Source organism: Entelurus aequoreus, linkage group LG18, assembly GCF_033978785.1.
Source record: "Entelurus aequoreus isolate RoL-2023_Sb linkage group LG18, RoL_Eaeq_v1.1, whole genome shotgun sequence".
Lineage (NCBI taxonomy): Eukaryota > Metazoa > Chordata > Actinopteri > Syngnathiformes > Syngnathidae > Entelurus > Entelurus aequoreus.
The window spans coordinates 32,682,363-32,705,608 of NC_084748.1; the positions used below are offsets into that span (position 1 = coordinate 32,682,363).

At 38.4% G+C, this 23,246-nt stretch overlaps 1 protein-coding gene across 3 annotated transcripts in view; it reads right to left on the bottom strand.

Annotated features, from left to right (window-relative positions):
- Positions 1 to 23,246, bottom strand: part of usp43a (ubiquitin specific peptidase 43a) — a 264,050-nt gene that overhangs the window by 72,786 nt on the left and 168,018 nt on the right. For all 3 annotated transcript variants that reach the window (XM_062026996.1, XM_062026994.1, XM_062026995.1), the window contains exon 8: positions 18,642 to 18,753. In XM_062026996.1, coding sequence (XP_061882980.1) covers positions 18,642 to 18,753 — 112 coding nt within the window. The remainder of the gene's footprint in view (positions 1 to 18,641; positions 18,754 to 23,246) is intronic.

Consider the following 23,246-nt stretch of genomic DNA (forward strand, 5'->3'; position numbering starts at 1 on the left):
AAATGGTAACACCCGAATAAGTTTTTCAACTTGTTTAAGTCGGGGTCCACTTAAATTGATTCATGATACAGATATATACTATCATATATACTATCATCATAATACAGTCATCACACAAGATAATCACATTGAATTATTTACATTATTTACAATCAGGGGTGTGGAGGGAGGGGGGGTGGGGGGTTGGGGGGCGGGGGGGTATGGACATCAAGTAGTGGACATAGAGAGAGAGAGAGAGAGAGAGAGAGAGAGATCAGAAGGCATAAGAAAAAGAAAAAGTATCTGCATTTGATTGTTTACATTTGATTATTAGCAATACGGGGAGGGTGTTAGTTTAGGGTTGTAGCTGCCTGGAGGTGAACTTTTATTGCGGTTTTGAAGGAGGATAGAGATGCCCTTTCTTTTATACCTGTTGGGAGCGCATTCCACATTGATGTGGCATAGAAAGAGAATGAGTTGAGACCTTTGTTACTTCGGAATCTGGGTTTAACGTGGTTAGTGGAGCACCCCCTGGTGTTGTGGTTATGGCGGTCATTTACGTTAAGGAAGTAGTTTGACATGTACTTCGGTATCAGGGAGGTGTAGCGGATTTTATAGACTAGGCTCAGTGCAAGTTGTTTAACTCTGTCCTCCACCTTGAGCCAGCCCACTTTAGAGAAGTGGGTAGGAGTGAGGTGGGATCTGTGGTGGAGGTCTAGAAGTAACCTGACTAGCTTGTTCTGAGATGTTTGGAGTTTAGATTTGAGGGTTTTGGAGGTGCTAGGGTACCAGGAGGTGCATGCGTAATCGAAAAAGGGTTGAACGAGAGTTCCCGCCAGAATCCTCAAGGTGCTTTTGTTGACCAGAGAGGAAATTCTGTAGAGAAATCTCGTTCGTTGGTTAACCTTTTTGATTACCTTGGTTGCCATTTTATCACAGGAAAGGTTAGCCTCTAGAATGGAACCTAGGTAGGTGACCTCATCTTTCCTGGTGATGACACTGTCACCTACTTTTATGGTGAAGTCATTGACTCTCTTAAGTTTGATGTGGGACCCAAACAGGATGGATTCTGTTTTACCCAAGTGTATGGATAGCTTGTTGTCAGCGAGCCAGGTGCAAGTTCTACAGAGCTCAGCACTGAGGATTTTCTCCACCTGTGACTTGTCCTTGCCGGATACCAGCAAGGCAGAGTCATCCGCAAACAAAAACAATTCACAGTCGCATGCCGATGACATGTCGTTTATGTATATTAGGAACAGTAAAGGTCCCAATATACTGCCTTGGGGGACTCCACAGCTCACCGAGAGGGGGGGGGGGACACGGTGCCGTTCACCTCTACCACCTGCTCCCTCCCCTCCAAGTAAGACTGCATCCAGCTCCAAGAGGTTTTGTTAAATCCGATTGCTCTGAGCTTATCCAACAGTATAGCGTGGTTAACGGTGTCAAAGGCCTTCTGAAGGTCCAGCATGACCATGCCGCAGTATTTGCCCGCGTCCACCTCATGTTTGATGTGGTCGGTCAGATAGAGAAGTTAGTGGAGTGGTTAGTTCTGAAGCCGGATTGGAATTTGTACATGAGTTTATTAGTGGCAAGGTAACTATCGACCTGTTCATAAACTATTTTCTCCATTACTTTCGAAATGGAGCTGAGAATAGAAACAGGTCGGTAGTTGCCAGGTTCCAATTTGCTTCCTTTTTTAAAGAGGGGAGTTACTCTTGCTATCTTAAAATCTTTTGGTACTTGGCCTTGTGTAATTGATAGGTTTATTATGTGCGTGATGATCGGGGCAATGATGGAGGCAGAGTCCCTGAGGAATCTGGAGGGAATATTATCAAGGCCGGTGGCCTTGTTAGGGTGGAGCGCGCTCAATTTTTTAAACACCTCATTTCTAATTAGAAATCATCGGGAGCGCCACACCAACCAAAGCCCACACCCAAACCCTCCACGTGCAAGACCGAATCCACCCCAAAAAAGTCACTTAACAAGAAGCCAAAAAGTGCAAAAACAACAATGCTCGCGCGGCGCGCCGGAGGAGCCGTGAACAGGGACACAACATTAGGTACACTTGCAGAATGCAGCGCAGATTTCATATTTCATTCATTCACAACGCTCCCGCATTTATAAGTAAAGGTAAGACCATAATAACGTTTTTTTAATTAAATGTGCTTTATTGTGTGCTACAGTTTGTAAGTGTAAAGTTAAAGTTAGGTTAAAGTACCAATGATTGTCACACACACACTAGGTGTGGTGAAATTTGTACTCTGCATTTGACCCATCCCCTTGTTCACCCCCTGGGAGGTGAGGGGAGCAGTGGGCAGCAGCGGCGCCGTGCCTGGGAATAATTTTTGGTGATTTAACCCCCAATTCCAACCCTTGATGCTGAGTGCCAAGCAGGGAAGAATGCTGGTATGAGCTTTTAAACATAACCCGTTAACTGCTGCCAATCAAATTGTGAATAAGATACTCTTTAGGGTTCATATGTTTGTAAATCTGACTGTGATGAAGTCAGTACCTCACCTGACATGAACGTCACCGCACGCCACTGTAATGAATCATATTCGGTCCAACAATCTAGTCGATACTACTATGATTACGTCGATATTTATGTCTCCCTGGACACATGAGGACTTTGAATATGACCAATGTATTATCCTGTAACGACTTGGTATCGGATTGATACCTGAATTTGTGATATCATCAAAAACTAATGTAAAGTATCAAAAAACAGAAGAATAAGTGATTATTACATTTTAACAGAAGTGTAGATAGAACATGTTAAAAGAGAAAGTAAGCAGATATTAACAGTAAATGAACAAGTAGATTAATAATTCATTTTCTACCACTTGTCCTTAATGATTTTGACAAAATAATAGAATGATAAATGACACAATATGTTACTGCATATGTCAGCAGCCAAATTAGGAGCCTTTGTTTGCTTACTTACTAATAAAAGACAAGTTGTCTAGTATGTTCACTATTTTATTTAAGGACAAACTTGAAATAAGAAATATATGTTTAATGTACCCTAAGATTTTTTGTTAAAATAAAGCCAATGATGCAACTTTTTGTGGTCGCCTTTATTTAGAAAAGTACTGAAATGTACCGAAAAGTATCTAAATAATGTTGGTACCGGTACCAAAATATTGGTATTGGGACAACACTACTTCCTACGGTGTAGCAACTTTGTTATTGTAAGAGACTACACCGAGGAAGTACTTTGAGCGCTTTGCTCAAAGTGGTAAACAGACTAGTGAGGTACTAAACTTCCTCTGAGTTAGCAAAAGATAATGCTGGATTATAATTCATGCCTCACACCTGTATTCTGAGTCAAAGGTTGTGACTATCAGCCGAGAAGTTGGTTACTTTGAAATTCAAGCCATCGGGGCATGATGCTATATTATCCTAGCATTTTTTACCTGATGACTGTGCTAAACAGGAAGCATACGTCTCATGCTGAAAGATACAACCATCCCCTCAGTCGTCATCCCGGAGAGAGCGCACATCGTAAGTCACTGTTTTGTTATGTTTGTATTTCTTATTGTATTTCTGCTACATGATGCTCAGTGTTTTACTATAGGTGGATCTGTTTAGCACTAAGCTTCTAAAACATGTAGCTCATCCTACTTATATCCAGGCTGAAAAATATAAGGTTCTGGATCATCATATGTCCCAAAGTAGTATTTGCTAGCTCTCATAAAGTCTGCCGTGAGTTGTACCATTAATTCTGGACTACTTTTTTCCTACACTTTGAACCCTGCAGCTTGTGCGGCTAATTTATGGATTTTTCTTCGTTGATAGCCATAATGCATATAGTTAAAACAAACAAGGAAAGACACTGAAAAGGTGTGTTATTGTTTGTGTAATGGCGTCATCTTTTGGACGAGTTCGCTCACTGCAGGTGCTGCAGTGCCCTTCTGTTTAAAAATCGTTCAACCGGAAGTACAAGTGCGGTTCTAGTCATCCATAGTGTTTCTATATGTATGAATTCTCCATACATCACTCCAAGCAACGTTTCTTAAGTTCTACAATATAACTAAAACTATTGACACCTACTAAACTGTCCAATGTGTGAGGTATGTAAGAGTGTTTAGATGCATGTTTGTACCTGCTATTGTGATGTTATCAAGCTACCATCGTCAGCATTAGCTAATATGCTAACACGTTTACGAGCGTTAATATTATTAACTTACAATGGCATTATTTTAGTTTTGTTTCAGTTTCAGAAATTCCTCAGTAGATTCACCAAAACGTCACCGTGGAGTTACTGAGCCTGTTTCCGCAGCTCGTGGGTCCATGATGGTGACTTCTGTTTTGTTTGATCCACCGTTTTACTGCCGTGTTACAGGCAACAAGGTATGCAAATAAACATTTACAACATATTTTATGTGTAAATAACACATTTTGCAACGTATATATATTTTTTCACATTTTATTATTTCATAATACATATTTTTTGTGATTGACGAAAGTAACGTTCATTGCTATGCGCTCTGTGAAATCAATCAACGTTTATGTAATGCTTAAAATGACCTAAATATTTTAAATATTACATGTTATCATGGATGTATCTGTTACTACATTACATATATATTTACAGTATTGATGGATGTTTTTAGAGGGCTTTATAGGTGGAATAGATTGTATCCCCGTTACCTAAATTGTTAGCTGCCTCTTACTCGCATTTTTTTTACTATTTAGAATGCACATATTTAGAATGCTTTTTTTTGCTTCTTACAATCCCATTCTATTTTCTCACTCTTGTTTTTGTAGAAGTTAACTCAGGAAGAAACACACAAGAACTCCAATGTGTCTGTACTGTCCTGTACCTGTACTGTCCTGTACCTGTACCTGTACCTGATACAAAGATATGTGTGTCCTGGTCTCACATACAGATTGGGAATAATGAGCAAAAAAGCGCAGTTACCCTTTAAATGACGGCTGTTTGACGTGTTTCTAAGGCTAGGGTGTCAAACATACGGCCCACGACCAGTTTGTGAAATATTAAAATGAGCTGCATTTTTTTTAATGAAATAAACTTCTGTTCAAAATGTGTCCACTGGATGTCACAATAGCAATTGAAGTGTCACCCATGACAGTGTTTAAAGATGACGTGTCAACTGACTTTAAATGCCCACTGGATTGGCTGCCGCTACTCCAATTAGCACAGGTGCAAGCAATCTGTTGCTCCTGTTGTGGCTGGCAGCAGATGGCGGCAGTATTAACGCACAAAACCTGCTTCCATTGTAAATTATCCACTCAACTGATAAAATAACAAAATGGTAATAAGCAAAGACTTAAGTCAACCTGACCATCATCTTTGTAGTTAGAGTTCCAGGCAACGCTTGCAATTGGTTGAATGCACAATGCACACCCTGAACTCCATTGTAAAAATGTGTGTTTTTATATTTGTTGTGTTTGTTCTATTTTATTGTATGCTTAAATCTACCATGTTCACATTAATTAAGTTTGTAGTTATTGTCATGTCTGTGATCATATTTTGTTTAGTTATGTTTTGCTTGGTTTTTGGACACTTTAGTTCCTGTTTTCACTCCCTTGCTTTGTCACCATAGCAACCATTAGTTTCACCTGGTTCACATCCTCATGTCACGCACCTGTCTCACGCTTTGCACTCGCACACCTGTCACTAATCATGTCACCAGTATTTAAGCTTGTTGTTGCCAGGCAGTCGGCCTGGTGACATCAACCATACTACCTCTGCTACCCATGATATTCCTGTTACTATAGTTCATGTTTCATGCCATGCCACAGTAAGTGTTCTTGTTTCGTGTTCATAGTTAATTGCCTTTGTGCTAGTCTTTTGGTTTCATTAGTCAAGTTTGTTCTCCGCCATTGTGCGCGCCTTTTGTTTGCTTCCTTTTTTGTAGTTTGTTAGTGTATAAATAAATATGTATTTACCTTCACGCCATGTCCAGTCCAGCTTTACTTGCATCTCGGGAAAACAAACACACCACAGTCCCCGTCTTGACAGTTATGTTACCTTGATTTCGGCTATTATGGTGTCATTTTGATAATTGTTGTATTTGTATTATAATTATAATATTTGAATGATGATAAATTCATGTGTTGTTGCAGTTGCGGGTGTCACCAATGCGTCGGTTTGAGGAAACACTCGATTGGTTTTCCAAACACTTTTAATGGTGAACTGCAAACATGAGCATCCTAAACAGTGCTTAAAGTTTAATGGCTTTGTAAATACACTGAGACAAGGTCCAAGTTGTGTTCTTCATGATGTTTTTGAATCTGCACCAATTCTTTCCTCAGAATTTTGCCAAGAGGATTATTTGTAATTAGGGATGTCCGATAATATCGGACTGCCGATATTATCGGCCGATAAATGCTTTAAAATGTAATATTGGAAATTATCGGTATCGGTTTCAAAATTATCGGTATCGGTTTCAAAAAGTATAATTTATGCTTTTTTAAAACGCAGCTGTGTACACGGACGTAGGGAGAAGTACAGAGCGCCAATAAACCTTAAAGGCACTGTCTTTGCGTGCCGGCCCAGTCACATAATATCTTCGGCTTTTCACACACACAAGTGAATGCCACGCATACTTGGTCAACAGCCATACAGGTCACACTGAGGGTAGCCGTATAAACAACTTTAACACTGTTACAAATATGCGCCACACTGTGAACCCACACCAAAGAAGAATGACAAACACATTTCGGAGGAATATCCGCACCGTAACACAACATAAACACAACAGAACAAATACCCAGAACCCCTTGCAGCACTAACTCTTCCGGAACGCTACAATATACACCCCCGCTACCCCCCCACCTCAACCCGCCCACCTCAACCTCCTCATGCTCTCTCAGGGAGAGCATGTCCCAAATTCTAAGCTGCTGTTTTGAGGCATGTTAAAAAAATAATGCACTTTGTGACTTCAATAATAAATATGGCCATGTTGGCATTTTTTTTCATAACTTGAGTTGATTTATTTTGGAAAATCTTGTTACATTGTTTAATGCATCCAGCGGGGCATCACAACAAAATTAGGCATAATAATGTGTTAATTCCACGACTGTATATATCGGTATCGGTTGATATCGGAATCGGTAATTAAGAGTTGGACAATATCAGAATATCGGATATCGGCAAAAAAGCCATTATCGGACATCTCTATTTGTAATATGTACATTTTCAGAATGTGCTTGTTCTCTTTTTGGCCAAAGTAGGACAAAGAAAACAATCTGAAGTTGTCTTTATTTTAAAAATTTAATGCCATGTTTTTACCAGTCCGGCCCGCGTGGGAATAGCTTTTCCTCCATGCGGCCCCTGAGCTAAAATGAGTTTGACAACCCTGCTCTAAGGTAATATGTCACCTATCAAAACTGTCATCTTCTAGAACATTCAAACAGATACTAAACAGGTAAATGTTTATTTTATCTTATACTTAAAAATATTAACCTATGTTAGATTCAGTACCCTTCATTTGTATCCTTGTTGGTGTAAATAGTCCCCTTTGTCCTGTTGTCTTCTTCCTGCAGGAATGTATTGTTGGTACTGTAAGGGCGGCGCCATGATCCTTGACAGATATTGGTACATAGGATAGCTCGATTAAAGGAGGTATAACTTGTTTTCCATTCGCACAATCTACATGTGCTATGTTATTTCACTCTTTAAAAAGTTGAACCTAATTAAAGTTGCGCATGGTTGAGCTAGCCGTGACCCCAGGATGCAGAGATAGATGGCGATGTGCAGATAAAAGAGTTTCATCCAACTGGCAACAATAACAAAATGTTGCCAACAGCAGGCCAGTGCAGAGTGTGCAGTGGTATTAATGCATGCAGCACAAAGGCAAACAGTGACACAATACGATAACCCAAGGACCGAAGGAACTTAAGTTAGCCTAATTACTAACTGAAAACAGTTGCGCTGGAGGGAAAAGACCAAAAAATGGAGCTGCAGCAAATCTAGACAGAAGTGAACAGGAACTACAACACCAAAACTAGAAAGTAGAAGCAGCAGGACAGTTTCCATGTTTTAAAAAAAAAAGAAGCTGATTTTACGCCAATTTACTCAACCCATCCTTTTTCTACCGCTTGTCCCTTTCAGGGTCGCGGGGGGTGCTCTAGCCTATCTCAGCTGCATTGGGGCGGAAGGCGGTGTACACCCTGGACAAGTCGCCACCTCATCGCAAGGCCAACAGACAGACAGACAACATTCACACACTAGGGCCAATTTAGTGTTGCCAATCAACCTATCCCCAGGTGCATGTCTTTGGAGGTGGGAGGAGGCCCGAGTACCCGGAGGGAACCCACGCAGTCACGAGGAGAACATGCAAACTCCACACAGAAAGACCCCGACCCCGGGGATCGAACCCAGGACCTTCGTATTGTGAGGTTTAATAAACATAAACAAGTGTGCAATAAATGAGTGCGATAAGAAACCATTCTCTGCTTTTGCTGTAAAGACATTCATTTAACATAACTTAGCGCTCAGACAGTAATGGAAATTGAATTATCCACCAAGCAGAGGACAAATACAAACACCAAAACCAGTGAAGTTGGCACGTTGTGTAAATCGTAAATAAAAACAGAATACCCCGAAGGGAATAAGCGGTAGAAAATGGATGGATGGATGATTTGCAAATCCTTTTCAACCTATATTCTATTGAATAGACTGCAAAGACAAGATATTTAACATTTGAACTGTAAAACTGTTATTCTTTGCAAATATTGGCTCCTTTGGAATTTAATTCCTGAAACATGTTTCAAAAAAGCTGGCACAAGTGGCCAAAAAGACTTAGAACGTTGAGGAATGCTCATCAAACATTTCACAGGTAAACAGGCTAATTGGGAACAGGTGGGTGCCATGATTGGGTTTAAAAGCAGCTACCATGAAATGCTCAGTCATTCACAAACAAGGACGGGGCGAGGGTCACCACTTTGCGAACAAATGCATGAGCAACTTGTCCAACAGTTTAAGAACAACATTTCTCAACCAGCTATTGCAAGGAATTTAGGGATTTCACCATCTACGATCCATAATATCCTCAAAAGGTTCAGAGAATCTGGAGAAATCACTGCACGCAAGCGATGATATTATGGACCTTCGATCCATCAGACAGTACTGCATCAAAAAGTGACATCAGTGTGTAAAGGACATCACCAAATGGGCTCAGAAACCACTGTCAGTAACTACAGTTTGTCGCTACATCTGTAAGTGCAAGTTAAAACGCTACCATGCAAAGCGAAAGCCATTTATCAACAACACCCAGGAAGGCTGCTCGCTTCGCTGGGCCCGAGCTCATCTAAGATGGACTGAAGCAAAGTGGAAAAGTGTTCTGTGGTCTGACGAGTCCACATTTCAAATTGTTTTCGGAAACTGTGGACGTCGTGTCCTCCGGAACAAAGAGAAAAAGAACCATTCGGATTGTTATAGGGGCAAAATTCAAAAGACACCATCTGTGATGGAATGGGGGTGTATTAGTGCCCAAGGCATGGGTAACTTACACATCTGTGAATGCACCTGTAGTCCAGGCCTGTCTCCCATTGAAAATGTGTGGCGCAATATGAAGCGTAAAATACAACAACGGTGACCCCGGACTGTTGAACAACTTAAGCTGTACATCAAGCAAGAATGAGAAAGAATTCCACCTGAAAAACTTCAAAAATTGGTCTCCTCAGTTCCCAAACGTTTACTGAGTGTTGTTAAAAGGAAAGGCCATGTAACACAGTGGTAAAAATGCCACTGTGCCAACTTTTTGGCAATGTATTGCTGCCATTAAATTCTAAGTTAATGATTATTTGCAAAAAAAATTAAGTTTCTCAGTTCGAACATTAAATATCTTGTCTTTGCAGTCTATTCAATTGAATATAAGTTGAAAAGGATTTGCAAATCATTGTATTCTGTTTTTATTTACGGATTACACAACGTGCCAACTTCACTGGTTTTGGGTTTTGTACATCAGAATCTGAATTTGGAAAAGTCAACAGGAAATATGGGTTAGTTAAATAATTTATAAAATGCTCTAATTGTATTATACATTGAAATAATAAACTAATACAAGATATATATATATATATATATATATATATGTATATATATATATATATATATATATATGTATATATATATATATATATATATATATATATATATATATATATATATATATATATATATATATATATATATATATGTATATGTATATATATATATATATATATATATATATATATATATATATATATATATATATATATATATATATATATATATATATATATATATATATATATATATATAAATGGTACAGGACAGGGGTTTTCAAGCTGTGGTACGTGTACCACTAGTGGTATGTGGTCTCCATCCAGTGGTACACCAAAGAATCACTTGACTAAAGTATACAGTTTTTATTTTCCTATATTCAAACACAGTGTTACAGTGGCCAAAAAATGTTAAGTAAACTTGTTAAATAAAACCTCTGCCTGTTTTTTAATGAATACTTCGGCCTACTCTGCTACTGTATGTTAATGTTGTCAATACGGTGGTACTTGGAGAGCCAAGTGTTTTCTGAGGTGGTACTTGGAGAAAAAACTTTCAGAACCACTGGCATTATCTATCAAATAAGCGCTTTTGATGTTTAGGAGACTTTCAACCAACATTTGCCTCTTTTTTTAAAGGCTTTAAAAAAACATTACACCCATGAATCATTTTAAGTATTACATTTGTAAAAAAAATTGGGATATTTTCCTTAAGTGGTAGGATTCTAAAGAGCTCCAAATGTATTGCCTCAAGCTAAGCCATAGGTGGCGCCACTTCACCTCATATTAGAGGGAAAAGTGCAAAAACAAAACACCAACAAAACGTCTCCACAACTTTAAAGTTAAAATATGATCAACTGAACCACCTCGAACTGAATCAAAGTGAAGTGCGTGGTATTATCCAGAGTCAAGCACCCCCTGAGCCGTTTCAGGCAGAAAGCCTTCCGCCCCACCGCCTGAAGACAAGAGGACCCCCCGCGGTTGTTTTCATGAAGGCATAAAGCAACTGTGAGTGGGCTCAGTCAAAAGGTCTGATGTTCCTATTTCTCATTTCCTTGTCTTGAAACAGTGAGGCTCGCCACACTGGATAGGGCCTCAAGGGTTGCCATGACAACCTGGGGTTTGCACAGAATGTGTGTCTCTGAGGGTTTAATTAATCATACTGGTAAAGTGTCACAATTTCACTCTTAAAAAAAATGCCTGGTACTCTATGTAGTTGAGTAATCATAATTTAAGGAGGTACCAAACAACATTGTGCAGTGCACGCATTTTGCACCCAAAATCAAGGCAAATCTTTTTTGTAATTGAGCCAATCATTTCCTTTGAAGGCGCAATTTTCTTCCGTGAATTGATGCACTTATTGCGGTGTATTCAGGTTGACCTGAACAAATATGATAAGTTCATAAAAAGCAGAAATTGTGTCAATATAACCACATGCAGGCGCTCACAAGTGAGCATTGCGATTATCCACTAACTGAAGGAAAATTGTACAGTTATTAATCAACCCTCATTGTAAATGTATCTTTAATGCATTTGCAAATGTGTAAAAGCTCTTGAAGGCAAAACCCATCGAAAGAGCGCAACACATCTAATGTAACAGCCACTATTTTCTTTTATTGATCATAAAGAACAATGGGGGTTGAATCACATGTAGAGCTGTTTAATCAACCATGTAAAATATACAGATTACTTACAGTACATGACCACACAATTAACTACGTGCTCTCTGAGCTCTGACGAAATCTTTTCAGATTTAAAGTAAAAAGTAGTACAGACTAAAAACATATTTCATTCAATCCAAAGGTCTCCTCCACGGTTCATTGTCACTAAGTTTCACCTTGTCTCCGTTTACAACCTAAACTATGAATTATGCTGCAAGGCTTTGCCGTGCTGTGTTAACAATGGAACACAATCTGGCAGACCTTCAAAGATTTATTAACTGAACAGGCAAGGTTTTAAGTAACATTTGTACATTTACAACTGTCATGAAAGAGTAAAAAGAAGTCAACTGCTGTTAGCAACAAAACATATTAACCTGTGAACTTTTGACAGTACTTGGATAATATGTGGCCAGGACAGCAACTTGGATACCAAACTTGCATACGAAACGGTACAGTTACTCAACAGTACTCATTTGTAGTACTTTTGTGGGTGTTCAAAAGTGTTAATTGTGAAAAAAATAAAAAAATAAAAAATAAAAAAATAAAAAATTTGATTTGACATTTAATACTGAGCTGTGCTGCGTGGTTGTTATCGTGTCGTCTTACACTTATGTTTCTCATTTGCAAGTACTAGTGATGTGCGATACCGCTTGTTTACTTTCAGGTCTGCAAAAAAAAAATCGGCGATACAGATCCAACAGCGATCCTTTGTGCAAATATGTGTAGGGCTGGACGATTATGGCAAAAAAAATGATCACGATTATTTTGATTGATATTGTAATAGCGATTAATTAAACGATTTTCCATTAATTTGAAAACATGAGGACTTATTGTACCCCCAAAACTCAACTTTAAATACAATTTAAAAAAAGGATAGGTTTCAGCGACCCCCCGCCACCCCCAAGGGGACAAGCGGTAGAAAATGGATGGATGGATGGATGGATATACATTAATAAAAAATAAACTATAACATAACAATAGGAATAACAATACATTTAAATAACTATAGCAATATAAAAACAATTACATTCAGCTCTTACCTTGATTTTAATTCAGTTTTTTTTTTACCTTTTGCACTTATTTTACCACCATATTGTGTAATTTTTGTGCCAAATAAAATTTAATGAAATGTTTATTAACTAAATGCAAAAATCCTCACATTTATTGGTCCAATACATCTTTCAAATTCATTCAAACTGTTCAGCCTATTCGGGAATCGCGGGCTTTCCCTTGACAAATTCCAAAAATTCCCAGATTTCCCAGAATTCCAGGTTTTCCAGGACATTTTTCCCATTCAAAATGAATTGGCCATTTTTCAAACTTCCACCATTTCCACATTTGTCAACCTATTCAAACCATTCCACCTTCAACATATTCCACCATTCTGGAAATTCAAACTCCCCCTTTTCCAAGTTCAAAAAAATTCAAAGATTTTCCAGACTTCCTGGTTTTCCAAAGACCTTTTTCCACCCTTTTTTCTGGCGACTACTCCTTCCACATTTTTCAACGCATTTCAACCGTTCCACCTTCAAAACATCCCTCTTAATCGGGACAAAAAACTAAGTAGTTTTTTTAACTGGAAAAATTCCCGGTTTTCCAGAAATTCCAGGAATTCCGTAATACCATTTCTCAATTCAACATATTACTACTTCAACATTTCTCAACTGATGAAAAAAATTCCCGCTTTTACCTAAATTTCCAATTTTTAAAAAAAAATTCCAATGGGACATTCTTCGAAGTTCAATCCCCACATTTTTCATCTGATTCAAACCGTTCCAACTTTAAAATATTCAGCCTGTTCAGGAATTGTGTGCTCTACTTCAACAATTCTAAAAAACAATCCCGGATTTCCCATAATTCCTTTTTTTTTGTGTGCCTTTTCCCCATTCAAAATGAATTGGCCATTTTTCAAACTTCAACCCATTCAAACCATTCCACTTTTAACACATTCCACCATTCTGGAAATTCAAACTACCCTTTTTCCAAGTTCAAAAAAATTCCAGATTTTCTCGAAATTCTCTAATACCATTTACTACTTCAACATTTCTTGACCGATTTAAACAATTCTAACACCAACCAATTCAGCTTATTCAGGATATTCATGCTCCTAATCATTTTCAAAAAAATCCCGCTTTTCCCCAAATTCCCAGATTTCCAGGAAGTTCCCATTGAAATGAATGGGACATTTTTCCAGGTTGCACAATTCCCACATTTTTTCAAACCATTCCAACATTAACACATTCCACTCATCCTGGACATTGAAACTAACACTTTCCCAAGTTCCAAACCAAATTCCCTTTTTCCTGGAAATTCAAATTCTTCAACATTCAAACCATTCCAACATTCAAACCATTTCAGCGTTTAAACGATTTCAACATTCAAACCATTTCTACATTCATCCTACATCCCATTAGCATTTCAGTTCAACTTCAGCATTGGAGCATTCACATGCAATTCCTTCAGGAATTGCCTCTTCTAGTTGAGTATGTTTCTCTCCACCACATTGCTTTTAACTTAACTTTGTAGCACTTTAAGATTTTATTCGATGAAAAGTGCATTGGAAATTAAATGTATTATTTGTATTATTAAACCCCCTCACACTGTACATAAAACCTATGAAGGCCAGATGAAATACTGTAATGAAAAGACTGAATACAAGAAAGGGTAATAACAAAGAGAACAACTCCTTAGTTTTTAATCCCTGCAATTGTTTTGTACACTGGAAGAGACGTTGTGAGGGAGGGAGAGACAGGCTTATTGGGAGGAGGACGTCTCAATAATGAGACCACTATGCTGCCGAGTTACCGCTTTCTTTGAAGAAGATCCTTCCACATGTTCAAGGATACCGACTTCATCCTTGATGATGGTTGCAGCGTTTAAACAACTTTTATAATTTTATTAGTTTATTATTATTTCTTCGGTCAGTGGTCAACAAAATAAACAAACAGTTTTACATAAACAAACAGTTGTACATTCATAAATTGAAAATGTTGCAGACCGAAAGGGTTTAGGCTGAAGTTGAACACTTATTGCGCCTAACCCTATAAACAATGTCAAATACAAGATGAGCTTCCATAAATTATGAAATTTCCTTTGCACAGCATATTATAAATACACTTTGTACACAACATAAACACTGTTCAATTATATACACAGTAAAGACATGTGAAATATCCTTGTACATGTGTTAGTTAAACATTTGTACCAATTATATACTATATACAAACAATTATACTTCCATTATTATTTATATCCCACATTTAGTTTGTAATTAACATTGATCGTAGTATTAACTACTGTGTTGATTCAAGAGTGATATATGTTTCCAAGACATTGGTCTTAAAGTGTTTTTTAAATGTGTGAATGGAACTGGAACATTTTAAGCTGTTCCACAGTTGAACCCCCCTGACAGAAACACATCTACTTTTTAAGCTCGTTCTTATGTTTGCTTTCTGAAAGACAGCTGAACCTCTGAGGTCATAGGGACTCTCCCTGGGTTTGAACCTCTCCTGTAGAGACCCAGGCAGCATGTGGTTATGAGCTTTGTACGTCACAAGAGCAGTGTTGAGGTCAACAAGATCGTGCAGTTTTAATGTTTTTAATTTAATAAACAGAGCATTGGTATGGTCATGATAATCCACATAATTTACAATTCTAATAGCTTTATTTTGAAGTAAGAACATAGAGTTGATGTTTGATTTGTAATTGTTACCCCAGATTTCAACACAATAATTGGTGAACTGATGCTCATCTCCACTTTTGAAGATGGGAATAACTTTGGCCGTTTTCAATTTCATTGGAAAGACATATTTTATAAAATAAATATTACACATATAAGTGAAGGGAAGAGCTATAAAATCAAAAATGTCTTTGATCAGAGAAATGTCCAAGTCACAGCAGTCTGTTGACTTCTTGTTTTTCTGAGAAATTGTACATTTTCTGTGATTTCACTTTCATGATCAGGAGAAATTAAAAACGATTCTAAGTTGCTTTGGAATGGTTTGTTCATTAAATTTGACACTGTTTTTGGGTTGTACAATTTAATTTGCTAAATTGAGTCCAACATTCACAAAGAAAGTGTTAAAAGCATCCGTTATTTCCTAAGGGTCATTTATAGTTTGATTATTTTCTATGAAATAGCTTGGATGTTCCTTATATGTCATGGTTTTTTTTAATGATACCATTTAAAACTTTCCACGTACCCTGGATGCTATTTTTACGTTGTTCTAATAGGTTACAGAAATATCTTTTGCTGTGCTTTATTATTTGTGTTAACTTGTTTTTGTACGTTTTATATTTGTGTTCAGTTTCTTTGGTTATGTGCCTTAAATTTGTTCTGTAAAGATAATTTTTCTTTTTGCAGGACTTCAATATTCCCCTCGTGATCCACGGTTTGTCCTTAACAGTGCTGTCCTTAAAGGCCTACTGAAACCCACTACTACCGACCACGCAGTCTGATAGTTTATATATCAATGATGAAATCTTAACATTGCAACACATGCCAATACGGCCGGGTTAACTTATAAAGTGCAATTTTAAATTTCCCGCTAAACTTCCAGTTGAAAACGTCTAAGTATGATGACGTATGCGCGTGACGTCAATCGTTGAAACGGAAGTATTCGGACACCATTGTATCCAATACAAAAAGCTCTGTTTTCATCGCAAAATTCCACAGTATTCTGGACATCTGTGTTGGTGAATCTTTTGCAATTTGTTTAATGAACAATGAAGACGGCAAAGAAGAAAGCTTTAGGTGGGATCGGTGTATTAGCGGCTGGCTGCAGCAACACAACCAGGAGGACTTTGACTTGGACAGCAGACGCGCTATCCGACGCTAGCCGCCGACCGCATCGATGATCGGGTGAAGTCCTTCGTCGCTCCGTCGATCGCTGGAACGCAGGTGAGCACGGGTTTTGATGAGCAGATGAGGGCTGGCTGGCGTAGGTGGATAGCTAAGGTTTTTAGCATAGCTCTGTGAAGTCCCGTTGCTAAGTTAGCTTCAATGGCGTCGTTAGCAACAGCATTGTTAAGCTTCGCCAGGCTGGAAAGCATTAACCGTGTAGTTACATGTCCATGGTTTAATAGTATTGTTGATTTTCTGTCTATCCTTCCAGTCAGGGTCTTATTTCTTTTGTTTCTATCTGCATTTAAGCCTGATGCTATCACGTTAGCTCCGTAGCTAAAGTGCTTCGCCGATGTATTGTCGTGGAGATAAAAGTCACTGTGAATGTCCATTTCGCGTTCTGGACTCTCATTTTCAAGAGGATATAGTATCCGAGGTGGTTTAAAATACAAATCTGTGATCCACAATAGAAAAAGGAGAGAGTGTGGAATCCAATGAGCCAGCTTGTACCTAAGTTACGGTCAGAGCGAAAAAAGATGCGTCCTGCACTGCACTGCACTCTAGTCCTTCACTCTCACGTTCCTCATCCACGAATCTTTCATCCTGGCTCAAATTAATGGGGTACTCGTCGCTTTCTCGGTCCGAATCGCTCAAACTGCTGGTGTAAACAATAGGGAAATGTGAGGAGCCTTTCAACCTGCGACGTCACGCTACTTCCGGTACAGGCAAGGCTTTTTTTATCAGCGACCAAAAGTTGCGAACTTTATCGTCGATGTTCTCTACTAAATCCTTTCAGCAAAAATATGGCAATATCGCGAAATGATCAAGTATGACACATAGAATGGATCTGCTATCCCCGTTTAAATAAAAACATTTCATTTCATTAGGCCTTTAATGTCATGTTTTTGAATTGGACAGTGCTTATCATACAGTTTCATGAAAATGTTAAAAAAAAGTTTCAGATGCCTCATCCGGGTCTGTGGAGGTATAAACCTCCCCCCAGTCTTGAGCACATAACTCAGACTTCAATGCTGCCATAGTTTCTGGTGTTTGGTGTCTGACAAATCTATATTGAAATGCTTTTTCGGTTTTTTCTTATCAAATAAATTGCGGAAAATGCTGAAAACAGGTAGATGATCACTTATGTCATTGAGTAGTAGTCCTGCTGTTATTTGATTCTCCGGTTGATTGGTGAAAATGTTATATATCAGTGTGGCAAAGTCTACTGTTATTCTGGTTGGTTTTGTGATAAGGGGAAATAAATAATTGCTGTACAATCCTGTTATAAAATCTTTTGTTTTGGTACTGTCCATGGGGTTCAGAAGATTAATATTAAAATCACCGCACACAGTATGGATCTTGTTTGACTTGCTAAACAAATAACCACATTTTTGATTGAATGTGTCTAGACATGATCCAGGGGTTCTATAAACACAACTGACATTTTATTTTTTTTATTTTTCTACTTCAATTTCTACAGTTATACATTCACAGACTCCAGCTATAGCAGTTGATTTGCTGTCAATCTTCCAACACTTTAAATCTCCATTCATAAAATGTGATACTCCTCCTCCCCTTTTTCCAACTGTTTGTAGTGAATAATTCATATAACCTTCCAATCTCATTTCACAACACTTGTTCTCACCGAGCCAAGACTTCACTGTTTCTTTCGTTTGGTGTCCCCAGAATTTTCTGCTTCACGCTTGGGAGACATAATGAAGTGCAAAACGTTAACGGATAAGCGACGAGATCTCTCCTTAGTTTCGTTGTTGCTACAGAGGATGGTGGTGGCGCACACAGGCACAAACTGTAACTAATTTTTGAGCAAACCTAGTGTTTAAAAAACAAAAATTACAGTTTTAATTCATTCATGGCAGCGCGTTCTCAATCAGGAAGCATCCCAACCTCGCAAACACAGGATTATATGTCCTGTGAACCCTTCAATTTTAAAAAGGTACATTGTACTTCCACTCCCATCATTCCTTGTGGTGAAAAATGTGTTTGAAACTAAATACAAGGTGAGTCGGCTTCCTGGGACGCAACAGTGATCAAGTTTAAAGAGTGCCTACTGCTAATTGAAAAATCCATGGGACATCTTTTCTGGACCCCAGATGTGAGAACCCTGGAGATGATAACATTACCTGAGCCTGGGCTCTGTTCAGCATCAGATAATAGAGCTTGCTCAGGATACTTTGCTGCAGATGCTCCCAAGAGATGTTCCTGTCTTCGACCATGATGAATGGCGGTCCAAATCTACAGAGATTTTGGAAAAAAAGAAAATTATTATTATTTTTTTTTTTTTTTAAATCCCCAAGGGAACATGTTGCTGCAAAACCCAGCGGACCTCTGACCACCTGATGAAGTGCTATTGGCCCCTGAGCATGTGTACAGTAAGCATGGAGAGTAAATGGGGACATTTAGTGAGTGATGCCTGGAGCATTATCAAGGGAAAATGGGCACAAATCCGCATTCATTTGCCGTATTTTTCGGACTATAAGGCGCACTTAAAATCCTTTAATTTTCTCAAAAATCGACAGTGCGCCTTATAACCCGGTGCGCCTAATGTACAGTATAATTCTGGTTGTGCTTACCGACCTCGAAGCAATTTTATTCGGCACACGGTTTAATGATAAGTGTGACCAGTAGATGGTAGTCACACATAAGAGATACGTGTAGACTGCAATATGGCGCCAGTAAACAACACCAAAACTTTAAATGTTCCATTGAAAATAAAGAACATTACACATGGCACTCAAAAATCGGTCAAAATGTTTTAGTAAGACTTTGAAGCCGCAGCCTTTGATGGATTGTCGGCCCATTGCGGCTACCGTAATCAGAGCATTACTATGGTGTGTGTATAAGGACCGCAAAATGGCACCCATTAGCAGACCTATTATCTGGCGTTTTGTTTCACAATATTATGCAAAACCGGTATCCGCTGATGTGTATTTATCTGCATAAGTCCTGAAAATTTGCCACCGTAAGGCAAGGCAAGGCAAGGCAACTTTATTTGTATAGCGCTTTTCATACACAAGGCAGACTCAAAGTGCTCCATGGACAACAAAGTGAAATGAAAGAAAATAAAAGCAAAATTAAAATGCAGACAATAAAAATAAAAACAGCGTGGACGTTAAAAGTTAAAAGATTAAAAGATTTAGCTGAAAGCGAAGGTGAACATAAAAGTCTTCAATCTAGTTTTAAAAGTAGTCAGAGTTGGGGAGAGTCTGACATCTTCAGGAAGTTTATTCCAGCTATTTGTTGCATAGTGACTGAATGATGATCTCCCTTGATTTGAGTTTACTCTTGGAACCGCTAACAGATTGGTCTCAGAAGATCTTAGTGATCTAGAGGGCTTATATAGTGGGAGCATATCAGTGATATACTTCAACCCTAGACCATGTAGTGATTTATATGTGAGCAGGAGGATTTTGAAATCAATTCTCTGATGTACAGGGAGCCAATGTAAGGATTTAAGAATTGGTGTAATGTGCTCACATTTTTTGGTCTTTGTTAGAATTCTAGCAGCAGCGTTCTGAACAAGCTGTAGCTGCCTGACAGTTTTTTTGGGAAGACCTGCAAGGAGACCATTACAATAGTCTAGCCTACTGGTAATAAAGGCATGTACATGTTTTTCTAAGTCTTGAGCTGACATGAGCCCTCTAAGTCTTTTTACATTTTTGAGGTGATAGTAGGCCGATTTTGTTACTGATTTGATGTGACTGTCGAAATGTAAATCAGAATCTAAAATAACCCCAAGATTTCTGGCTTTATTTGAGGTTTTCAGGGACAGTGATTGAAGGTGTTGGACGACTTTAAACCTTTCTTTTTTAGCACCAAAAACAATTATCTCAGTTTTATCTTCATTTAGTTGTAGGAAATTTTGGCACATCCAGTGTTTGACTTGCTCAACGCACTGGCACAGAAGATCTGTGCCGATACCGTAGTCGGTAAGCTTTTTCTTTTTCACCATCTTCTTGTTATGGGACATTCACCCTCTGCTGTTGCCATTTCTAATATAAAGTAGTGTTAAGTTCTAACTTATCTCGCTATGGAAGCGCTAAAAACTACCAGTGTAGTGGGTTTACATTATTCACCCACAGAACTTTAGTTATTAGAGAGTTCCGGTCGGACGTTTTTTCACGGGACACATTTCTGGCGTTGTTGCACTAGTGAGCCACGGATGAGGAGATGCTGCTCCGTTGTTAATTTAAGTAAAGTCTGAAGGTCATTAAAACAGTTAGCTCCGTCTTTTGACACTTCTTCCACTCCCGTCCTTGCACGCTACACCGCTACAACAGAGATGACGGGGAGAAGACGCTGCCGAAAGTGAGCCACGTAAATAAGACCACCCACAAAACGGCGCATCCTGAAGCGGCTTGAAGATGGTCTGTAAAACATAATCTATGCAACATGTTGACCAAAGAACCACCATTACATGTTATGTAGACCACAAGGAAGTGTTTTACATTTAGAAAAAAATCATTATATGACCCCTTTAATGCGCCTTATAATCCAGTGCGCCTTTTGTATGAAAAAAGACCTGAATAGACCCGCTCATCGGCAGTGCGCCTTATAATCCGGTGCGCCCTACAGTCCAGAAAATACGGTACTGTGAGCACAGTGGAGGTGACACTTATGCAGGGTATTACAGTACTAGTGCTGTGTGATACGGTCAAAAATATATATACCGATATAGGACATTTTATATCCCAATAACGACATAGTATTTTTTTTCTTAAAGAGGACCTAAAATTATTTTTCTCTTTTATTGCTTATAAATGTTACAATTTTGGATACTCGTGTTAAAAAATGCCAAAGCATCAAATCATAAGGCATTTGGGCCTGAGTTTGCGTGCAGTTTTAGATGTTTCTATTTGCAGGGTTATGGAGTCGTGACGTCAAAGACTGACGGACGTGCATATGTGGTCTTGACAATTAATTGATTTAGTTGAAAAATATTTATTCGGGTATAACCATTTAGTGGTCAATTGTACGGAATATGTACTGTACTGTGTAAACTGTACTGTTTCATATAATGTATTCTCTTCCTTTGCAATCTACTAATAAAAGTTTCAATCAATCAATCAATAAATCAATCATTCTTGGACATGCTGTGTCGACAAGCCTCCTCCCCCTTTACTGCACGAGTCTGTGGTCGCTGCAGCCTCCATATATTCCTTCACGTTTCAGACACTCCCGCCTGCTCTGAAAATAAATACTTCCATATTTACGTATCCACAACATTTAGCCCACGACAAAATTGGATTAGCAGCTGATGGACAAAGACGACAACATTACGACTTGGTTTAAGGAAGTGATCGGTAAGTGTGCAGGTGTAATGTGACCAATTGAATCTATGTATATAATGTTTTTTTCCATTGTGACGAAAAAGCATTATATATATATATATATATATATATATATATATATATATATATATATATATATATATATATATATATATATATATATATATATATATATATATATTCAATTTCTCAGTTCCTCCTTTTATGCATAAAACATATTTTGTCTACAAAAAAAAAGGATTTTTAGTTTTGGCAACGTATCCTGGGGTCATGTCAACATGAATTTAGAGATGGCGTCTAATTTATGGGTGCCTGCGAGACTGCTTGTCATAGACGGTGCCTTTGAACGACACTGTCACGCTCATTTGGTGTGTATTTCTCCTCATCGCTTTGTGGTTTCGAGGTAACGTTAGTACTTTGTTGCATAGCGGGTGAAGAGGAAGACCCTGCACGGAGTGGTGAATAATTGGGCTGGAGCTCCCTCACCTGGACACACTTTATGCCTGCAGAAGAAGGCCAACAATATTTCCTTAGACCACACACACCCTGGTAACGCCATCTTTGAACCAATTCAGAATCATTAGGTCCACCACTGACAAGCTGAGAACAAGAGCTGTGGCCTTTATATCCACCTTTTGCACACTCAGACCTTTTTAAATCGCAAAGATATTGTTTGCAATGCTTGGTATCTTTATTTATTTTTCAAGTGAGATATTTGCATATCTTATATTTCGTATCTATATTTCCATGGCTGCTAATCTTTTATTACAAAAAACGGGAGAAGTCAGCATATTTTTATTTAACATTTATGATGACAATTTAGACGATTCTGATTCATTTTAACACTGTACTCTTCATGAAGTGATAAAAAAGATTAAGCGTGTTCAAGTCACTACTGACGTCTTGTTGGCGGCATGTTTGGCAGATTACCGTTGTTCGGTCAATGTCTGAATTTTTAATCCAAACCAAAGTCTTTTTGGCACCAATTCCTCTTTGGGTTTTGTTGGTTTAGCTTCCATTGAGCTTTCCATCTCTGCTAGTAGCACAATGCTACATTGTTGAAATCCATCTTGGCGTGAAGTTCTTTCCATAAAGTTCTTTCCAAAGAGTTTGTCAAGATCCGTTGCCTTGGATCATGTCTTGCTTGTGTTTTGAGTATTATTCTTATGTTTGGTGTTTGGTATGGTTTTTCGCGATCCCGGCTTCCCTTGTTTACTTTCGGTTGCTAGAAGCAGTAGCTACACACCTGCCCTAATTTTATGACTAAAAGCCGCAGATGTATACGTTTGAGTTATTTACACAGTAAGATTCTGTAATTCTGTAAATGTCTATAACACTGCAGTAAAACAGATGATCAAACAAAACAGAAGTCATCGTCATGGACGCACAAGCTGCGGAAGCTAGCTCTCCAATCATTTGAACAAACTTAATAACTTC